Here is an 18,792-nt window from a genome sequence, read left to right as displayed (position 1 = left end):
TATATATATATATATATATATATATATATATATATATATATATATATATATATATCAAATTGTTATACTTAAACTTATATGCTTTTCAACCTAGTTTACCCTTGTTGTTTGTCTATGCTTTGTATGTTTGTGTTCTTCTTTTTGTAATGATCATCCACTTGGATATGAGTAGAGGTAAATGAGGTATTTCTGAAGCAAGCATTGGAGGATGATGATGCAACTGCCTAGTTCTTAGGATCTTTCTTAGTTGTCTTATCTATTTTGAAATATTTTTTTGCAAGTAAAGTTTTAAATTTATGGTCAATTTTAGACGACTGTAAAATTATAACTTTATCTTCCTTCTTAAACTGTTTTATCATATTATAACATTTAATCATTCAAAATTATATTATCATGTAATTTTTGGAATGTTACAAAAAAAAACATATGTATTATTTAAATATTTATAAATTATTTAAATTTTAAAAGTAATAATTCGAAAAAAAAGTGTATATAATTATAAATAGTTGTAATTAATAAAACAAAAAAAAAATTATAAGTAATAATATTATATAAATAATTTTTTTATTATGAATAGTTATTTAAATTTAAAAAAATAATTACTAAAATATTATTTTTATCCTGTCTAATAGATATACTACAAGATACAGGTTGATTATCACGTATATTAATTCGATAGTTTATTATTATGGTTATTATTAATGATTATTATTATATGTTTATTTTACCATATCATATAAATATAACTAGAATATTATCTTTATTTTTATTATTATTATTATTATTATTATTATTATTATTTATATTCACTTGAATCATCAAGATTTTAAATTCCCTTACTAACATCTTTTACTTTTAAACAGTAAAATATTTTATATCGATAAATTCAAACTATCTTGTTATCTAACCATAAATTCACACTTAAAATCTTAATTACATTAAATGAAAATATATAATCATAAATACCAAAATAACTTTTTCCAATGACTAAAACATCTTGAAAAAGGAATAATCAACTACTACATTTAATGTGAAAAATATTTTTCAAAATACAAACATATTTGTTTTTCTCTCTCTTTAATAAAACACAAACATAAATTGTTTTAGTTAAATTATAAAGTAAAAGTTAGTCACTAAAACAATGAATGTGTTCAAAGTAATTGGTAAAATATTTTATTTTTTTAATAATGAATAATATAATCATATTTTTTTCAAGTTTGTTTCTTAAATTATATATTTTAAGTTTTTTTTTATTAAATTACATGTATTTAAAATTATTTCATATATTTCATACAAATAACAATGAATGAAGTAAGGAGAAAATAGTTATAGACCTATGATGTTAACAATTTTTAGTTAAAGATACATCAAGAATCATTAACTAAATAACTTAGTATAATAATAAAAACCAACTAGAATCGTTTGTAAATAAGGATGTTTTTAAACCGTACTGGGTGCTGTTTTTGTGATTAATGTCCTGACATCAGTGAAAATTAAAATTTTATAAAAACGAGAATTATTGAGAATAGAGAGAGATTTATTTAAGTATATAAAAAAAAATAATTGAGAAAAAGAAAGGGTTAGGCAGAGAGTGTTTGTTAATACTAGGTTGTTGTTCTCTTCTGGTTTTTTCTTCAGTTCTAAGGTGACAGAAGAGTGCCGAGAGAAGAAGTGAATTTAACGGTGAAAAGAAATGTCGACGGAACCGAAACCATCGTCGGATTCAGATTCCTTCAAACCCTACACTCTTTCCCAAACCCTAACCGGCCACAAACGCGCCATCTCCGCCGTCAAATTCTCCTCCAACGGCCGCCTCCTCGCCTCCTCCTCCGCCGACAAGACCCTCCGAACCTACGGCTTCACGAACTCCGACTCCGACTCCGACAGCCTCTCTCTCTCCTCGATGCAGGAGTACTCGGGGCACGAGCAGGGCGTGTCCGACCTCGCCTTCTCCTCCGACTCCCGCTTCCTCGTCTCCGCCTCCGACGACAAGACCCTCCGCCTCTGGGACGTGCCGACGGGGTCCCTCATAAAGACGTTGCAGGGCCACACTAACTTCGTCTTCTGCGTCAATTTCAACCCTCAGTCTAACGTCATCGTCTCCGGCTCCTTCGACGAGACCGTTAGGGTTTGGGATGTCAAGTCCGGCAAGTGTCTCAAGGTCCTCCCCGCCCACTCCGACCCCGTCACCGCCGTGGACTTCAACCGCGACGGCACCCTCATCGTCTCCAGCAGCTACGACGGCCTCTGCCGAATCTGGGACGCCTCCACTGGTCACTGCGTCAAGACCCTTATCGACGATGAGAACCCTCCCGTCTCCTTTGTCAAGTTTTCCCCCAACGCCAAGTTCATCCTCGTTGGCACCCTCGACAACACTCTCGTAATTCCTCATTACCCTCTCTTAATTCATTTCAACATTAGCCCATGTTTGGATAAATTTAGGGTACATTTTTCCACAAGCATGCTAATTTATTAGTAAAAAATCTGGTTCCTTGGAAGTATAGTTTTAGCTTATGTAAGTATCTCAATTCGTTTTAGTTTTGCGATTTCTTCTCCTATACGCACTTATTGAGAAATTTATAGAAACACGGCATACGTTAGTTTCTGGTTTGGTGTGTTTTGCTTGCGTGACGAATTTGTCTCTGCAACTTTTGAAACTGAGAAGGTGCATTGCTTTTCTGTTGAAAATTCAATTTCGAGTTCTTAGCTCAGTCTTTCAGGGTTCTGTTGTTACTTACGCTTTGGTCTTGGACTTGAACCAAGTTACTATGCCTAGTGTCATAGCACTTCTGTTTCGTCATTTTGAACCCGTAGAAAATGGCAGGCTTATTATATATCATGGATTTAAGGAATCACGATTATGCGATTCGCTGAATAGGGATTGTACTCATCAGCTCCATTGTTTTTTTTTTTTGAAAAACTTTACTTAGATTTTTGGATCTCTGGCTTTATAAATATGAAGAGAAAAAACAAGCCAGCGAAATTGGTGTTCAAGAGTGAACTGCATTTTCATTTTCATGTTCATGTGTAGCTTCAGAGCAAGTTTCAAATGAAAGCAACACAATGTTGCTTTTAAAACTTAAGTTTCCACAATGAAGTTCATTTTACATTTGCAAACATGAAACCAAACATGCACTAAACCTCTATTTTTCTCCATTTCGACATCACAAAATTCTCATTTTAGTTTTCACTCCGTGAATAACATTCTAGTATATATTTTTTTTCACTAAAAAGTGAACGACATTTTCTATGACTGACTAATTAGGAGGATTTTGTTATATTAGAAACTATGACCAACACTTACAATTTCATGAACAAGAACGGGTTTATTTTTTTCTCTGATGAGCTTTAGTTTGTGATGTACTATTCGCATGTAATGGCAAATGACTAATTTGATTAGTTTTTTCATGTTATTTATTCACTGAGTTGCAGTTAATTTGGTAGCTTATTTGGCTACTAGTGTTTTTCTTGCTTCAGCATTCAATGTTTGGGGCATTCTTACATGGGAATTTTTCTTTTCCTGCAGAGGCTTTGGAACTATTCAACTGGGAAGTTTCTGAAGACTTACACCGGTCACGTTAATTCAAAATACTGCATTTCATCAACTTTTTCTATAACAAATGGAAAGTATGTTGTTGGCGGATCAGAAGATAACTCTATATACTTGTGGGAACTTCAGTCAAGGAAAATAGTACAGAAATTAGAAGGCCATTCTGATGCAGTTGTTTCTGTGTCATGTCACCCGACAGAGAACATGATTGCTTCTGGTGCACTCGGCAATGACAAAACTGTGAAGATCTGGACTCAACAGAAAGAATGATTCAGTTGGGAACAAATGGATATCAAAGTTGATTTGGGGTAAGTGATTTATGATGATACCTGTGACTCATTTTCTAGTTGAGAACTTTGGTTGAGAAACTCTGTACCTTTCCACCATTCTTTGAGAGACTGGAACTTGTGTTTGGGAACACAATATTTTCAACCTTGTATCTTAGCTAGCAGCGGGTTTCGCTATTTAACTATTGTCATTAGTCATTCTACGAGTGAGCATTCGCTTTTCAATTACTGTCATCAGTCATTACTATAAGTTTGGCAGATATGTCAAAAGATAAATTTTATAGGCTAAAATGACCTAGTTCAATATCTACAAATACTTAGAAAGTGCTTACACGAAACAGAGATTGACAGTTAACCGTGTTCTTCAACTTGAATACATAGTATAATTGACTGTCATTGTTTAATTTCTTATATTGTTGTTAATATCACAAATCCAGAAAAATAACTGGCCCCAATTTTGGAACACATGATATTTATAATTGCTGCATAATAGACTTCACTTATCTTTAAATTGGTTAATTGCCCTAATAGGTATTTAATAGAATTGACTTGTCGACAACTTGGTTAATTAGTGGTGAGTAGGCAAACAGGACAAACAATTGGTGTTATTAATGTTGCTTTTTTATGACACGTTTAAAAAAATTGTGAAAGAAATAAATTAAAGAAAATTTAATTAAAAAATATGTTAATTGAGCAGGTAAAAAATAAAAACTGAAGAATTGTTCATATCTTATTTACGTTGATATAAAAGACCAGTAAATTACATTATAAAAGAATTGGTTCTTATTCTGCTTTTCCTTAATACAGATGATTTATTAATTTTTAATCTTGTAAAACATATTTAATATTTGAAGCAATTATAAAGAGAGGCAATCTCCTTCTCACTGTCCCATTTCATGGCAACTTTGGATTGGGGAGTGAATGGGAAGTTGATGAATTTTAGAGGATTAAAAGAGACTCTACTGTTTCGATTGAGAGATTTGAAATGATTGATGAAAGTATTTAAAGGAAATTGTGAAAGTTTGTTTGTGAATGTTTGATAAAAAAAAATAGATGATTATGAATTTATTTTATAAAAAATTTATATATTTTTGAACCGTGGAAATCATATTAAAATGAGATTAAAATTATTATTTATAAAAAATAAAATTGGAAAATAAAATAGATTTATAAATGAAATTCAAATTGATCATTCTCTTAAACAATTATTATTAACAAAATATATGAAATAAATATTATGAAAGTCAACTTCTACAAAGATATTAAATCAGATAATAATATTAATTTATTATTACAGTTGTTATAAATAGTATTTATTATAGGAGTTTACACCAATATAAACTTAAATTAAAATCTTAAACGAGACAATGCAGATTATATTATTTAAATCTATTTAAATTCATGTATAATGAATTACTCAGTTTAAAATGAAGCTACCTTATTAATTTCGTATAGTAAAAATAATTATAGGATACAGATGTGAGCATGAGCATTTTGGTTTTTTAATCAAGTCATATTTCATGAAAATAGATGTTTGTTTTGAAGATATATGTGAAAGAAATATTGAGAATATAAGGATGTAGCATGAAGGTGTTTGATATTTGTATCTTACAGACAAAACAAACATAAGTCTGTTGTTGTCTCTTAGTGTGATGTCTTGAAGTCTTGGACAGCTACCAATGAATAGAGTGGGTCCTTCACTCTCTTCTTCAAAATGGCTTCCCATTTCTCTCTCACTTCTCCAAAACTACCTTTGCACATTCACATAACTCAATACTTCTGGTCCCCAAAACTATCAACCACATCTTATTTTTACTTCTTTTATTTTTTTATTTTATCATAACTATTCTCTGGAAAAAGTAGGTATAGTAAAATTATTATACACATTATTCGTATAAATTCAATGAATACCAACTCTTCTTTTAAGTTTTATTATTAAGGAATACTTTTAACTTATACTTATTTTAACAACTATAACTAAATCTCACTGATTTTATTATTATTATTATTATACTTTACCTAAATATTATTTCAATAATAACATAAATTTATAATCCATTTTCATCTTATAAATACAATTAGTATTATCTAAATAATACTTATTTTTACTCTTTGTTATAAACTATTTATACAAAAATCATAACTCTTTTATTTATTTAAATGTTAGAGAATTTCTTACAAATAAATCTTTCTTTCTCAATAACAATAAGAGTTTTTCTAAATTAAAGAAAATGTTCAAATTATAATTAAGATTTTCTCATAACATCTTAAAACTAATATTTCAGTATAATGTGGAGTCATTTAAAACATTTATACAAATTTTTTCTATGATGTCTTCTGATAACTGCACTTTTAATTTGTATCCTCCTTCTATCCTTTGATGCAAAACAATGGCATTAAATACACAATAAATGCGATCACTTACTTTTCACTTCTGAATGTATTTATAGTTTTTGACATAGACATAAAATTAGTGAAATCTTAATCTTGTTCGATCTCTAAAAAAACTATACTCTTCATTGAAATGTTTTTGATATAGACCGATACTCTTAATTATCATTTATCTTAATCTTTACAAGGAAAACTTGTTTATTAAATGAAACTTATGGTCCCTGATGACTGTCGTTCAGTCCGTCTGCTAATTCAACCATTTTCTCATTATTTCATCTTTTTTTTAGGATCATCCGATAGAGTTGATGTGAGATAGTGTAAGATCGTCCGAGTACAACTAATATCATTCAAACTCTTTTGAAAAAAATTAACATATAAACCAAAGTGGTGCAAGAAAATGATTAAAAGAAAACAAAATTACGAGAAGTTGCGAATAATAATAGTATTGGAGTGAGAATGAGTAATTCGGAATACCTGGAATTGAATGATGATAAAATAAAAAATTCACATCCCTTTTGTTAGTTGTAGATAAAAACACGAGTAGGCCCTCTCTGATATAGAAAGCTCAAAATCCCATTGCACACCAGATTAAGATAAAACACACCAAATTTTTTCTATTATTATAACCAAATAAATACTCTAACTAACACCAACATCAAAATTTGTACGTGAAATCTTGTATTTGATGGATATTATTTAATACTGCGTAAAAATATTTTAATTAACGATGTCGATATATATTAAAAATTATTTACATGTAATCAGAAACACTTCATAAAATATACTTTTAAAATTAAGAATTAAAAAAATCCTCAGAAATAATTTTTAAAAGTACCAAATATAAATTAGACTTAAAATGTAAATTATAAATATCTTTTAATAGAAAAAAATGTTTAAATGTGTTATTTATTCGTTTAAAAATGTTCATTATATAAAAAATATATATTATTTTAAAGGTTAAATATGTTTTTAGTTCCTATACTTTGGGGACGATTTTGGTTGTCTCTCTTACAATTTAGTCCTTCAACTCTAGAAAACTTTGGTTTTAGTCCTTTTTATCAATTTTTTTTAATTTTATTTGCTTTTTCAAGCACGTTTCATTATAGCATTTGGATTGTTTGATACATTTTTGCTTCAATGTTAACTGAGAAACGCGTTCAAAACAACCAATAAAATTAAAAAAAATGGATAAAAAAGACTATAACGAGAGTTTTCTAAAATTAAAGGACTAAATTGTATCTTAGTTTAAAAAAGGACTAAATAAAATCGTCTAAGTATAGAAACTAAAAACATATTTAACCTTTATTTGAATGATGCAATTTATATATATATATATATATATATATATATATATATATTTACTTACTTATTTATTTATTTATGTGAATGTGATAATGTTAATATATGATAGTCACACGTGGAGAAGTAATTTATGAGTTTTTTTAGTATTTGCCGTCAGATGGTAACGGTCTCTTGCTGTACGGTTTCAAATCAAATAATTGACGTTTTTTTGGTTAAATATAGAGAGATCCTTTTTGGAGTATTAAAACAATTTTTTAGCAACTCTTATATATATATATATATATATATATATATATATATATATATATATATATATATATATATATATATATATATATATATATATATCCATTTAAACCCTAAATAAAGCCCTCGTTTAATTTTAGTTTTATTTTTTTTATTAAATTTAAATTCAACGAAATAAAACGGCTTCTAAAACTTTATGTTTCTTTGAGGTAATTTTTAAATAAAAATAGGATAAAATTGAGCGGCAAACTTTTATAGTTTCCTATACATTTTTGCTCAAGATGTGGACCTGCTATTTCATTTTTTCAAGATTATTGATAACATTTTTTATTAATATTATTAAAATATTTTTTAAATTGAGTTTGATCGATCTTATCAGTTTTATTCAAATATAAAATATATACATCGAATTTTGTTTATTGTAAAAAGGATTTCAACCTAAAGTTCTAAAAACAATACAAAGAAACAAAATCTTATCCTTCATTACATGTTACAGTACCTCATGAATTTTGTAATAGTTTTTTTACTGTACAATGTCAGTACCTATAGTTTATACAAACTATTCAATCTTTCATTACTACACTTATCTTAGGAAGTTAAAATGATAATGTATTTTTTCGTATAATTCATGAAGATGAACTTGATAAATCTGACATATAAATACATATATACGTATTATTTTTTTTGTTCTATTCACACTTCTTATCTGTTAGCTGCTAGCTGATTATGATTGAGCTATTTGTCATGCTTGTCAGTAGAGTTTGAGTTCCTTTGCCCTTTTAGCTCCTTCACTAGATATAAACAATAATTAAGACTTTTTTTCTTAATTATACTAAAATTATATTATTTTTTAAATTCTATATTTTTTTTTAAGAAGAGTATATTGTTTTTCTATATCATACATACATCGTTTTAGGTTTTGAAAGTATTATATACATTTTGGAAAATAATATGATAAATTGGGTAGAGGTTGTGTAATTTGGAAAAATATGAACATAATTTAGTATTGCATGTTTGATGAGTTTGGTTTGAAGAAAGGGTGTTTTGGTAAATTGATTAGAGGTTGTGAATGGAAATGAGATTCAGCTGCATTATATATGAGCAGCATGGCAGTGCAGTGGTCCCAACCCTACACATTATTTTCTATCACTAATTACTATATAATTATTTTTTTCTATTATCGATCTCATTATTATAATTGTAGCTAATTTTCAAATACAGTGAAAATCTAAAATGCATTCTATTTATTTACGTATTCTTCAATGAAATGAAAACATTAATATACTTGCTTTTTTTATGATTGATCTGATTTTTTTTTTGTGAGCACAATTTTTTTTTTCAAATAAAGAGTAATTTTAAAATTAATTAGTGTATTATATTACTTTAAAGATATAAATATGCATTTTGTCCATTACTATTTGTCATTGTCACCTTCATCTGGATTATAAAATTATTTAAATCTTGTAAATTTCTCATTCTAAATCAATGTTGTTCTTCTTCATATCAAACTCATAAAATTAATTCATTAAAAACTTTAAAATTAAACATTTACAATTTGAATTAATATTTATAATATGTAATATTAATTGTAAATTTATGTTTATACATGTGCTTTTATTATGCAATCGTGTTAAAACTCTCTCACTCTCTCTACATACATATAAAACAGACTTAACTATGAAAATAATTTTGAAGTTTTTAATTGATTAGTTAATCTACTTACTTAAATTAGTTAAATTAATTACTATTTTATTTTTTAATTAAAAAAATACAATAAAAAGTACTCTTTTAAACTATTTTTAATTAAAAAATGATTGACTCACCAATTTGCTTCATTATCCAAACCTATCTTTCCATAACCACTTATAACTTATAAGATTAATATTAACATTAAAGTACATATAATGTATTTATTAATATTGAAGTTCTTTACACAATAAATATATATATTATCATATACAAATTTTGAGTCTGTTAAATTTTAAATTATTTTTTTGAGACTTAACATTTTTTAGTTAAAAGGTAAAAATTTGACATTTTTAACAAATAAGTTAAACGTCTCACCTGGGGTGATTGGGGTGATTGGGGGAGAGTGATTGAGTGGATTTGAGAATAATTTTTTTGTTGTTGTTTATTTGAGTGAATTTGGAGATAAACAAGAGTGGATTTTGAAGTAAATTTTTTAAATCTGTCGTATAAACCAAATCCTACACCAATTCTCACAAACTTTACTTCACAATCCACTCTCGTTTACCTCCAAATTCACTCAAAAATTACTCTCAAATCCCCTTATATCCACTCAATCACTCTCCCCAATCATCCCCAAGTGAACACACTCAAGAGACATGTTAAACTAACATTTAAGGATTATAGTTAAATTTTGATTTTATATTATATTACCATCAAAATTTTGCACATATTAATTTAAAATTTCATCAAACAATAAATTTTATATAATAAAATCATACATCCTTTATTTAAATTTAGTCAATTTTATTTAAAAAGCATAAAAATATTTTTTATTTTAGAGTCCAAAATTTCTGTTTAAAAGATATCTTAAAGATTTAAAAAAGAAAAAACATATTTAAATTATTCTTTAATTATACTTCGTAATGATGTAAAATTACTGAATATATCATAATAAAATTAACCTTTTACACTAATTTAATGATGACAAGACATATATAAAAATATACTACATTAATGTAATTTTTTAAATGAGCTAAATTACATTCAATATATAAATAGTTGTATACTAATCATAATATTTGTATATAGTTAAATTTTGATTTATATTATAGTACCTTCAAAATTACATCTAGCTTATAATTAATTGTTAACATAAGTTTTTGTATAGTTATGCATAAAATTTAAACTTTTTGTTATATAAAATAAAACCATCTCTCCTGATAAATAAAATAAGGACGTGTGTTTATTACAACATATTTAACGCAAATATTTGTGATTTTTAAAATTTTTATTTGAAACAAATTTACATATTACAAAGGTGCTCTGCATCATCTATAAGATATAATTGTTCAGAATTAAAATCAGTACGTCATCTTATCTTTATTTAAAAAGATTACATTAATATTTGATTGGGAAGTACAAATAAAAGTTATGAGTTGTTTAACATTTTAGATTGCAATAAATTTGAGAATGGATTACTTAAATATCATCTTATATTGTGGAGATAGCTTTTACAAGATAACACGTTTAAAATGCATATATTAAATTTATAGCATTTAGATGTTTTTAGGTAAGGTAACAAAGGAAATTTATCATAAAATACTTTTATTATAAAAATTGAGAAAAAAATTCTTTTAAAATTATTTTAAATGAGTTAAAAACAAGTCTTGTTATAAAATAAAACCAATGAAAAATAAATCCTTCAAAATAATTTATGTATAAATTAATTTTAACTCAAAATTTAGAAGTAAATTTAATCTATAGAATAAAAATATATATATATATATATATATATATATATATATATTTTCACGTGTTTATACATTTATCTAACACATTATTTTTTAATGAAAATGTGTCGATGTATTATTTTACAATATATAAATCTTATAGTGTATAATTGGATACATATTTTATTTTAAAAGCCGATTTTATAAATATCTATGTTTTGTGTCATTTTTATCTATTATTTATTTTTATTATTTTTAAACACGTGTGCAACCTAGTTAACTTTGATTGAAGTATTAATAGAAGCAATTTTTTTTATAATATGAGATTTTATATAATTTGTATTGTATTATCCAATGAAGATTCATTTAAGGTATGATCTCCTCTACTTATATACTATAAATTAGTCCAACTCCATATAATTGGTTTGTAAGATGAGGATTGCACCTACTTATATACTCTAAATCGGTTTTATCTATAGTCAATGTAGAACTTCCAACATACACTCTTCATGTTGCGGGAGATTAGACATCAATGAGTGGTCCAATAGCAGTTTGGTAGTGGGTGAAATATCATATCCAAATAGGTTCTAACACAAGCATAACTTAATCTACAAAATTGGCATGTAAGGTGAGATTTACATTTATATTAAATTTATCTCTAGTTGATGCAACACACTCCTTTACGCCGAGGTATATAAATCTTGAACGTGAGACTAGACATTGATGAGTGTGTTCCGATAGCAGCTCAACAAACAACAACCATAGTTAGAATAGACTTTAACACAAGTCTAATACTATATTAAGAAGTAAATTTTAAACCTAACTCAATTTCAAAAATCTGCATGTAATATTTGTACTCACTTATATACTATAAATTACTTTATTTTTAATTAAGGTGAGGTGTGAGTGATTTAATTAAATTTAATTTGTTAGACTGAAATGAAAACACACGTTTAAAATATAGAAAATTACAAGGAAAAGTTATTGAAAAATAAATGATATAGTAGGAGAGGAATGAAAAAGGTTGGTGAAATGTGTGTGAGAGAATGAGTACTAGAAATTGCAAAGAGGCAGGAAACCATGGAAGCAAAAGGCAAAACCAAAAGGATGTAGCAGCTCAAAAAACGTGAAAATATTTGAACCTTAACCTTAACATAAACCTAAACCTAACGTAGTCCACACAACATAAGAAGAACCAATTCACGCAGGAGGATCTCCTCGTCTGCCTGCACTCTATTCACTACCATATATATGCATCTATGATTGGAATCTTCAATGCCACGTGTCACTATATCTTCACACGCGCTTCAAGCGCGTGAGGATACACTTCCTTCACCCCACCCTGCCCTTGGACGGACCAGAACACAACACAACCCTCGCTTTCTCTCTCCAAAGCAAAAATAAAATAAAATTCTAATATTAATAACAACAATAATAATAATAAATAATTTTTGATATATCTTTTTCCCTATGAGCAAGAACGAAGAGAAGGACTTGGGTTTAGTTTTTATTTTTCACTTTTATTTTTTTCGTGGAAATTTTCTTCTCTCTTCTTTCTATCTCTCTTTCTCGAATTTAACCTTTGTAGTGGCCATGAAAGCTCTTGTTCCTTGACGCAGGTACCGCTCTTTCTCTCTTCATATGCACATCTTTGTATGTAATATATATATATACGTACGGAGTGAGAGAAATAGTTATGCTGTTATTATTATTTTCTTCATCGACAACTATGTCTTGTTCACGTTTTCTTTATTTCCAATCTGCTACTTCGCCAATCGCCGTGTAACAATCACGATCCATTTTCCCAGCTTCCAGCTTCGCTTCTTCATGTGGGTCTCGCTTGCTGCTACTTCTTCCTCTTCTCCTTCCATGGAGGTAATAACACTGCGAATCTTCTCTTTATTTTTCTTTTCTTTTATCTTATTCTCTCTCTCGTGCTGTGCTGCTTGTACGGTTTTAATGTACTTGCAGGTGTGTTATCGTGTAAAATAACTGATTTTCTTGGATCATATTGGAATTCTCACTGGGAAACTTGTGTGTGTTTCTGTGTGCGCGCTTCTCTCTTTCTTTCTGCTTTTATTTTTCTCTTCTTTTTGTTTTACATATATTTGTGGCTGTGTGTATGTGTGTGCTTCATCTCGTGTTCTTGTTCCTTTTTCGTGCTCGAATGTTGTTGGTTTCCCGGAGATTGTGCCGTTTTTTGCATTCGAGAGAAATGTGCTCAGTGGGGATTTTCATGCATTTCTGCGGAGTCTTCGCGTTCATTATCTTTTCGTATATATTGTTCAGGGAATGGATCTGGTTTGTGGATTTGTCTTCGGTGCTCCTCTCGCTTTTCTGTTACCTACTTCTTCATATTAACACGTATGTCAACTCTTTGTCACGATTTTTTTATGTCAAGCTTTTCTTATGGGGAGTTCATTTGGTTTGTATAGGAATTTTGTTCAACTTCCATGTTTTGTTCTTAAATGTTCCTGTTTAATTTGGGATTTTGTTACCTGCAAGTTTTTTTTTTTTGGGAAATTAAATCATAATTATATCCGTCATTATATTTTTCTTTTTCATTTCTATATATTTTTTATTTTCCTATTAATTTAAATTTCTCCATTTTTCTAATCATTTATGATTTTTTGATGATAATTGGGTGTATGGGTTATGACTTCTATATAAATATAAATCTTTAACACAATGTTATTATCTCACTGATTCTGAAATGGTTTGCTCAGGGGCAACTAACATGGCTAGCAAATTTCACTGATGAAATTGTAGGATGTCTATAATTTAAGTTAACTAGCAATATGCTTCCCTGGTTTGACTCTAGCTGTGACTCCTAGGTGAAGGTTAAGTGGAAAATTCTCATTACCATTAAATCTTGTCATTATCGGTTAGTTCACTAGCATTTTATCAGGAAATAATCAAATCAAACTATCAATTTTGCACACACAGCTGGAGGAAATGAAAATGCCGACTGTGTCTATTCTTGCTACTTTGTGTGTGTTGAAGATTCATTACAGAAACATTATCAGGTAGACAATATTAAATCTGTGTTTTATAGTGTGAGTGATGTACACAGAAAGAGAAGGGCAATGACACTTACCCTTTGATTCAGCTCTTGCTCTATTATTCACTTCCCTAGCAACAAGAAATACATCATCTTAGATAAAACTAATCTTGACCATCCATGTGAGATTGAATCCTTAAAATTAGTTCCTCTCACCACCTGATACGCGTCTTATGTGTTTTCATGTTCACCTTTTAATTTTTTTTTTTAAAATATGAACAGGTGGATGCAGGTCAAGTTAATGACATGAATTGTAATGAGGAGCAAGCACATGAGCAATCACTTTCTCCTGAATATTCTGGTGTTTATGATGTTTTTGGTGAGCCGGAAATATTTCCTCGGGTGGGTCAGCAGTACCAGGTTCAACTTCCTAGTTTAATTTCAAAATCTGATTATCACTGGTATCTAAGGAATCCATACGAGGCAGATAACTTTGCAAGTGTTCTCCATAAGTTTCGAATTGGATTACCCATCCCAATAATTTGGATTAAGAATGAACTTGAGAACAGTAGGCATAATCGGCAGGAAAAGGCCTCCAAGTCAAATGGAGTTACCAATGAAAATGAATCTTCAAAACTAAATTGTATAAAAGAGACCTCTAATTATCTGGGTGGTGATATAGTAAAGGCTAAACTTGGGCCAGTGGACAGTACATTGGTCAGTGAAATGACATTGGGAGAATCGGGAGATTCCAATATGCAACAAGAAACAGAGATTGAGATGCACGAGAAGCATAGTGATAAAGGTCATTCTTTAGTTCCTGGATCTGCGAGTGACACCTGGAATGAAATTGAAGAGGCCAGTTTCATCCTTGGCTTGTATATATTTGGGAAGAACCTTGTTCAGGTGAAAAGATTTATTGGTAATAAGAACATGGGAGATATACTGTCATTCTATTATGGAAAATTTTATAAATCTGACAAATATCAAAGATGGTCAGGATGCAGAAAAACGAGAAGTAGAAAATGCATTTATGGCCCAAAAATTTTCACTGGACCAAGGCAACAAGAGCTTTTGTCTCGATTATTACCAATGGTATCAGAGGAATGCTACAATAAGTTACTCGAGGTACTCACTTAATTCTTGAGAGTTTATGCTAATGCTGTGATTATCATGGATTGCATCTGCCAATTCTTCATTCACCGTAATCAGATCATGTCGACTTCTCATTTCTCAACTATATACAGAACAAAAAAGATCTTTTGAGAAGCCAGAGTTTACAGGTGTCAGTTGTTTATTCTTGAACAAACATCACTTCTGAAAGTGATAATGACTTTTTTGTTGAAGGTGGAAGAATTTCGAAGTCAGACTTTCTTTCAATAGAACTTGCAGGGCTTAAATCAAGACCATTTTTTTATACGTTATAATAGAAAAGTTCTGTGTGACAGTTATTTTTATTCCAATTTCAACATACATTACCTTTTCATCGTAGCTTTAGAAGTCTTTTGCATCATGGACCTCATTAGTTATTGAGAACAAAACAGTTACTTAGCATTTCTACTGCCCATTAATTAATCTATCTTTTATTTATCTCAAGGAATGTGCGATGACTATATTAAATTCAAATACTTGGTAGGTTTCGAAGGCGTTTGCAGAGGGGAAAATGCTTCTAGAAGACTATGTTTTGACTTTAAAGGCCTCAGTTGGGCTCAAAGCTCTTGTTGAAGGAGTAGGAGTTGGTAAGGGGAAGGAAGATCTTACGGGACTCACTGTAGATTCCATGAAGCCTACTCAAGCATTACCTGTTCGCCAAGAAATACCAGTTGGCAAGGCATGTTCAATGCTTACACCTCCTGAAATAATAAGCTTTCTAACAGGTGATTTCAGATTAAGCAAAGCTCGAACAAGTGATCTGTTCTGGGAAGCTATTTGGCCTCGTTTACTTGCCAGAGGTTGGCACTCTGAGCAGCCAGATAGTCATAACTATGCCGTTGTTTCTAAGCATTCTCTGGTCTTCCTTGTCCCTGGAGTTAAAAAATTTTCGAGGAAATTGGTGAAGGGAAATCACTATTTTGACTCTGTTAGTGATGTCTTGTGTAAAGTTGCTTCTGACCCTGAGCTAATTGAGCTCGGGACAATTGCAGATAATGATTGCACTAGCAAAGAGGGAAATAGTTGGACACAAGATACAAAATTGGATTGCGAAAATTCCCCGGATCAACCGCGCCACTGCTATCTCAAGGTAAAAACTCCAAACCGCAGCACAGATGTCATGAAATTTACTGTTGTGGACACAAGTCTGGCTTGTGAAAAGGTGACGAATGTGAGAGAACTGAGAAGCTTGCCCTTCGAAGTTTTAAAAACTTGTACTTTTGAAAATGACTCTGATGATGATGAGAATACTTCCGAGCAGCACACAAATGAATCCGTGTCTGCCAAGACCACCTGCTTTGATAGGAGGAAGAATGGCATTACTAAAGCCAGTAAATCTAATATTGGTAAGGGTGTCTCTTCACTTTTGAATGGTTTTGAAAACAATGTCCCTTCTAAGGTGGAGCTGCCAAGCAGCGGCATGGCTTCTAGTGGCCTATCTGCTGCCTCAAAGGGCCAGAAGGCAGAATTCTTCTGCAACACACTCAAAAGAGATGGTTTGAATTGCTCATCACTCCAGAGAATGGTATCTGATAACAAAAATGATCTAGTCCCTGTTACAAAAAGAAGGAGGCGATTAACTGCATGTAGCCGCGCAAAGAAAAATAGCAACACTGCCAATTTCTTTGTGGTTCCTAGAGGAAAAGAAACGGAAGCCGGGTTTTGTTTGGATAATGGCAATTCAAAATCTAGTGCAAATGTATCTGCAAACTTCTTTGTGGCTACCAGAGTAGAACAAGAGGAAGCCAGTCTTCACAAGTCAAAATTTAGTGAGAGAGTTTCATGGGATATCCCACCCCAGGAGAAGTCATTAGCAGGTTTTCCAGCCCAGAAAAACAAAAGACTAGCAGATTCTCCGTCAAATCTAAGCTCAATCATAAATGAAGAAGCTGTTCCTGACACTAGTTCTTCAGGCGCTATGGGTCAATGTAGTAAACCCCAGCCACGGACTATGATTGACCTTAACTTGCCTGTTTCACCAGAAGCTGAAGTTGATGAACCTTTTGTGAATGTAGGGACCGAGATGCAGGAAAATAAAATATCCAAGGAATCAAATGATCCCAGTGTTGGAACAAACTCCAAACTTGGCGATCACCCTGAACAACAGCCTGACATGCACACCCGGAGGCAGAGCACCAGAAACCGCCCACCAACAACGAAAGTGCTTGAAGCTTTTGCCTTTGGATATCTAGACAGAAAGGAGAAGCGAAGAAGTAGAGATTATCTTCCAGACAGCTCAATAACGAGACCTTCCGTATCCCGCAAAGTGGGAGGCTATAGTAATGCTGGTACCGGTATTGAAAAAGAAGAAAAAACAGATGTCGTCTGTAATGGTAGCCCCGGCAGTGACTGTAATATTGACAGGCTTCAAGTTTAATGAAGGATAATTGAAACTGAGTGTTCAAACTCAACTGTAGACTCAGGATGTGAATGCCACTTCTTTGAATCCAAGCAGTGGAAGTTTGATCATCTGGATCCAATATCGTTACATGGCATGCATTACATGAACAAGATAGCAGCCTTTTCACTGATTGAAGTGGTTTTGCACATAATGGATGTTAGATATTAACTTCGAAGGAAGGTTTTCAATCGCTTAAAACTTTCAAATCTTTCCAATAGAATGTACTAAAAACTACATAGAGAAATCCCTCTGGTCTTCTCAGCTTTTGCAATCAACAGAATCTGAGAGATGTCAAGTCCCTGGAATTGAACTTTTATGCTTTTCTCATTTCTTAGTTGCAGTGCCAGTCTTCAATGTCAGACATGGTTTCAGTCAACCCTTGCTGCCCCTGGTTATGAACAGAATACACAGTAAGTCAAATGCACATTGTGACAAAGGTTTTTCTTTTTCTTTTTTATGTTAAACCTCGTCAGATTCTGTCAGATGAGAGAAGAAAAGTAAATGGAGCAGTTACCAAAGGCCTTTCCCTATTGAATGGGTATGTCCTTCTTTATATATTCATATATGATGTGATTCCATCGTTGTTATTAGGTCATTGTTTCTAATAATTTACCATTTCGCTTAGACCAAGCGTGGCTATTTATATTTGCATGGAGAGGGCACTTTACCTCCCATTTTCTCTGTATGTAAAGTAATATGGCTTCACTTTTCTCCTCAAACAAAAAGAATTGTTTCAAGTTGACCAAATTTGCTTTGTAGTGATATATTTTTTGTGTTCAAATTTACTTAGCTGTATAGATTTTAAAATCTGAGGGAACTGTTTAACTAATGATACCGAAGTTTGTCATTATCTAATTTTTTGAACTTTCAATTTAGGCTAACCTTGATTTGTCCCATTCAAGTTTGACAGTGGACCCATATATAATTGAGTTTAGGTCTAAAAATGTGATTTAATCAGACTTTAGGGTTAAGATTAAGTACATACATCTTAACTCATCCTTGATGTGAAGTCTCTATTTTCTTTTTTATTTTATTTAATCTTT

General features: G+C 30.5%; 2 protein-coding genes across 5 annotated transcripts; both read left to right on the top strand.

The window, feature by feature from the left end:
* The first annotated feature begins 1,571 nt into the window (after positions 1-1,571).
* On the top strand, positions 1,572-4,241 carry LOC106767058 (COMPASS-like H3K4 histone methylase component WDR5A). The gene is made up of 2 exons (XM_014651878.2): positions 1,572-2,380; positions 3,527-4,241. The coding sequence occupies exons 1-2, from the start codon at positions 1,694-1,696 to the stop codon at positions 3,818-3,820; spliced, it is 981 nt and encodes a 326-aa protein (XP_014507364.1). The 5' UTR covers positions 1,572-1,693; the 3' UTR covers positions 3,821-4,241.
* Positions 4,242-12,694: 8,453 nt separating this feature from the next.
* On the top strand, positions 12,695-18,513 carry LOC106769080. Of its 4 annotated transcripts, XM_022784058.1 has the most exons (5): positions 12,695-12,814; positions 13,004-13,070; positions 13,485-13,559; positions 14,479-15,324; positions 15,833-18,513. In XM_022784058.1, the coding sequence occupies exons 4-5, from the start codon at positions 14,503-14,505 to the stop codon at positions 17,723-17,725; spliced, it is 2,715 nt and encodes a 904-aa protein (XP_022639779.1). In that variant the 5' UTR covers positions 12,695-12,814; positions 13,004-13,070; positions 13,485-13,559; positions 14,479-14,502; the 3' UTR covers positions 17,726-18,513. The 4 variants fall into 4 exon arrangements, with proteins under 4 accessions (XP_022639779.1, XP_014510029.1, XP_014510031.1 ...); XM_014654543.2 differs by lacking the exon at positions 13,485-13,559; XM_014654545.2 differs by lacking the exon at positions 12,695-12,814 and having other exon boundaries at positions 12,832-13,070.
* Positions 18,514-18,792: the final 279 nt, after the last annotated feature.

This window comes from Vigna radiata, chromosome 7, assembly GCF_000741045.1.
Source record: "Vigna radiata var. radiata cultivar VC1973A chromosome 7, Vradiata_ver6, whole genome shotgun sequence".
Taxonomy (NCBI): Eukaryota; Viridiplantae; Streptophyta; class Magnoliopsida; order Fabales; family Fabaceae; genus Vigna; species Vigna radiata.
The sequence above is the reverse complement of the archived record's forward strand: the minus strand, read 5'-3'. Positions and strand labels throughout refer to the sequence as shown.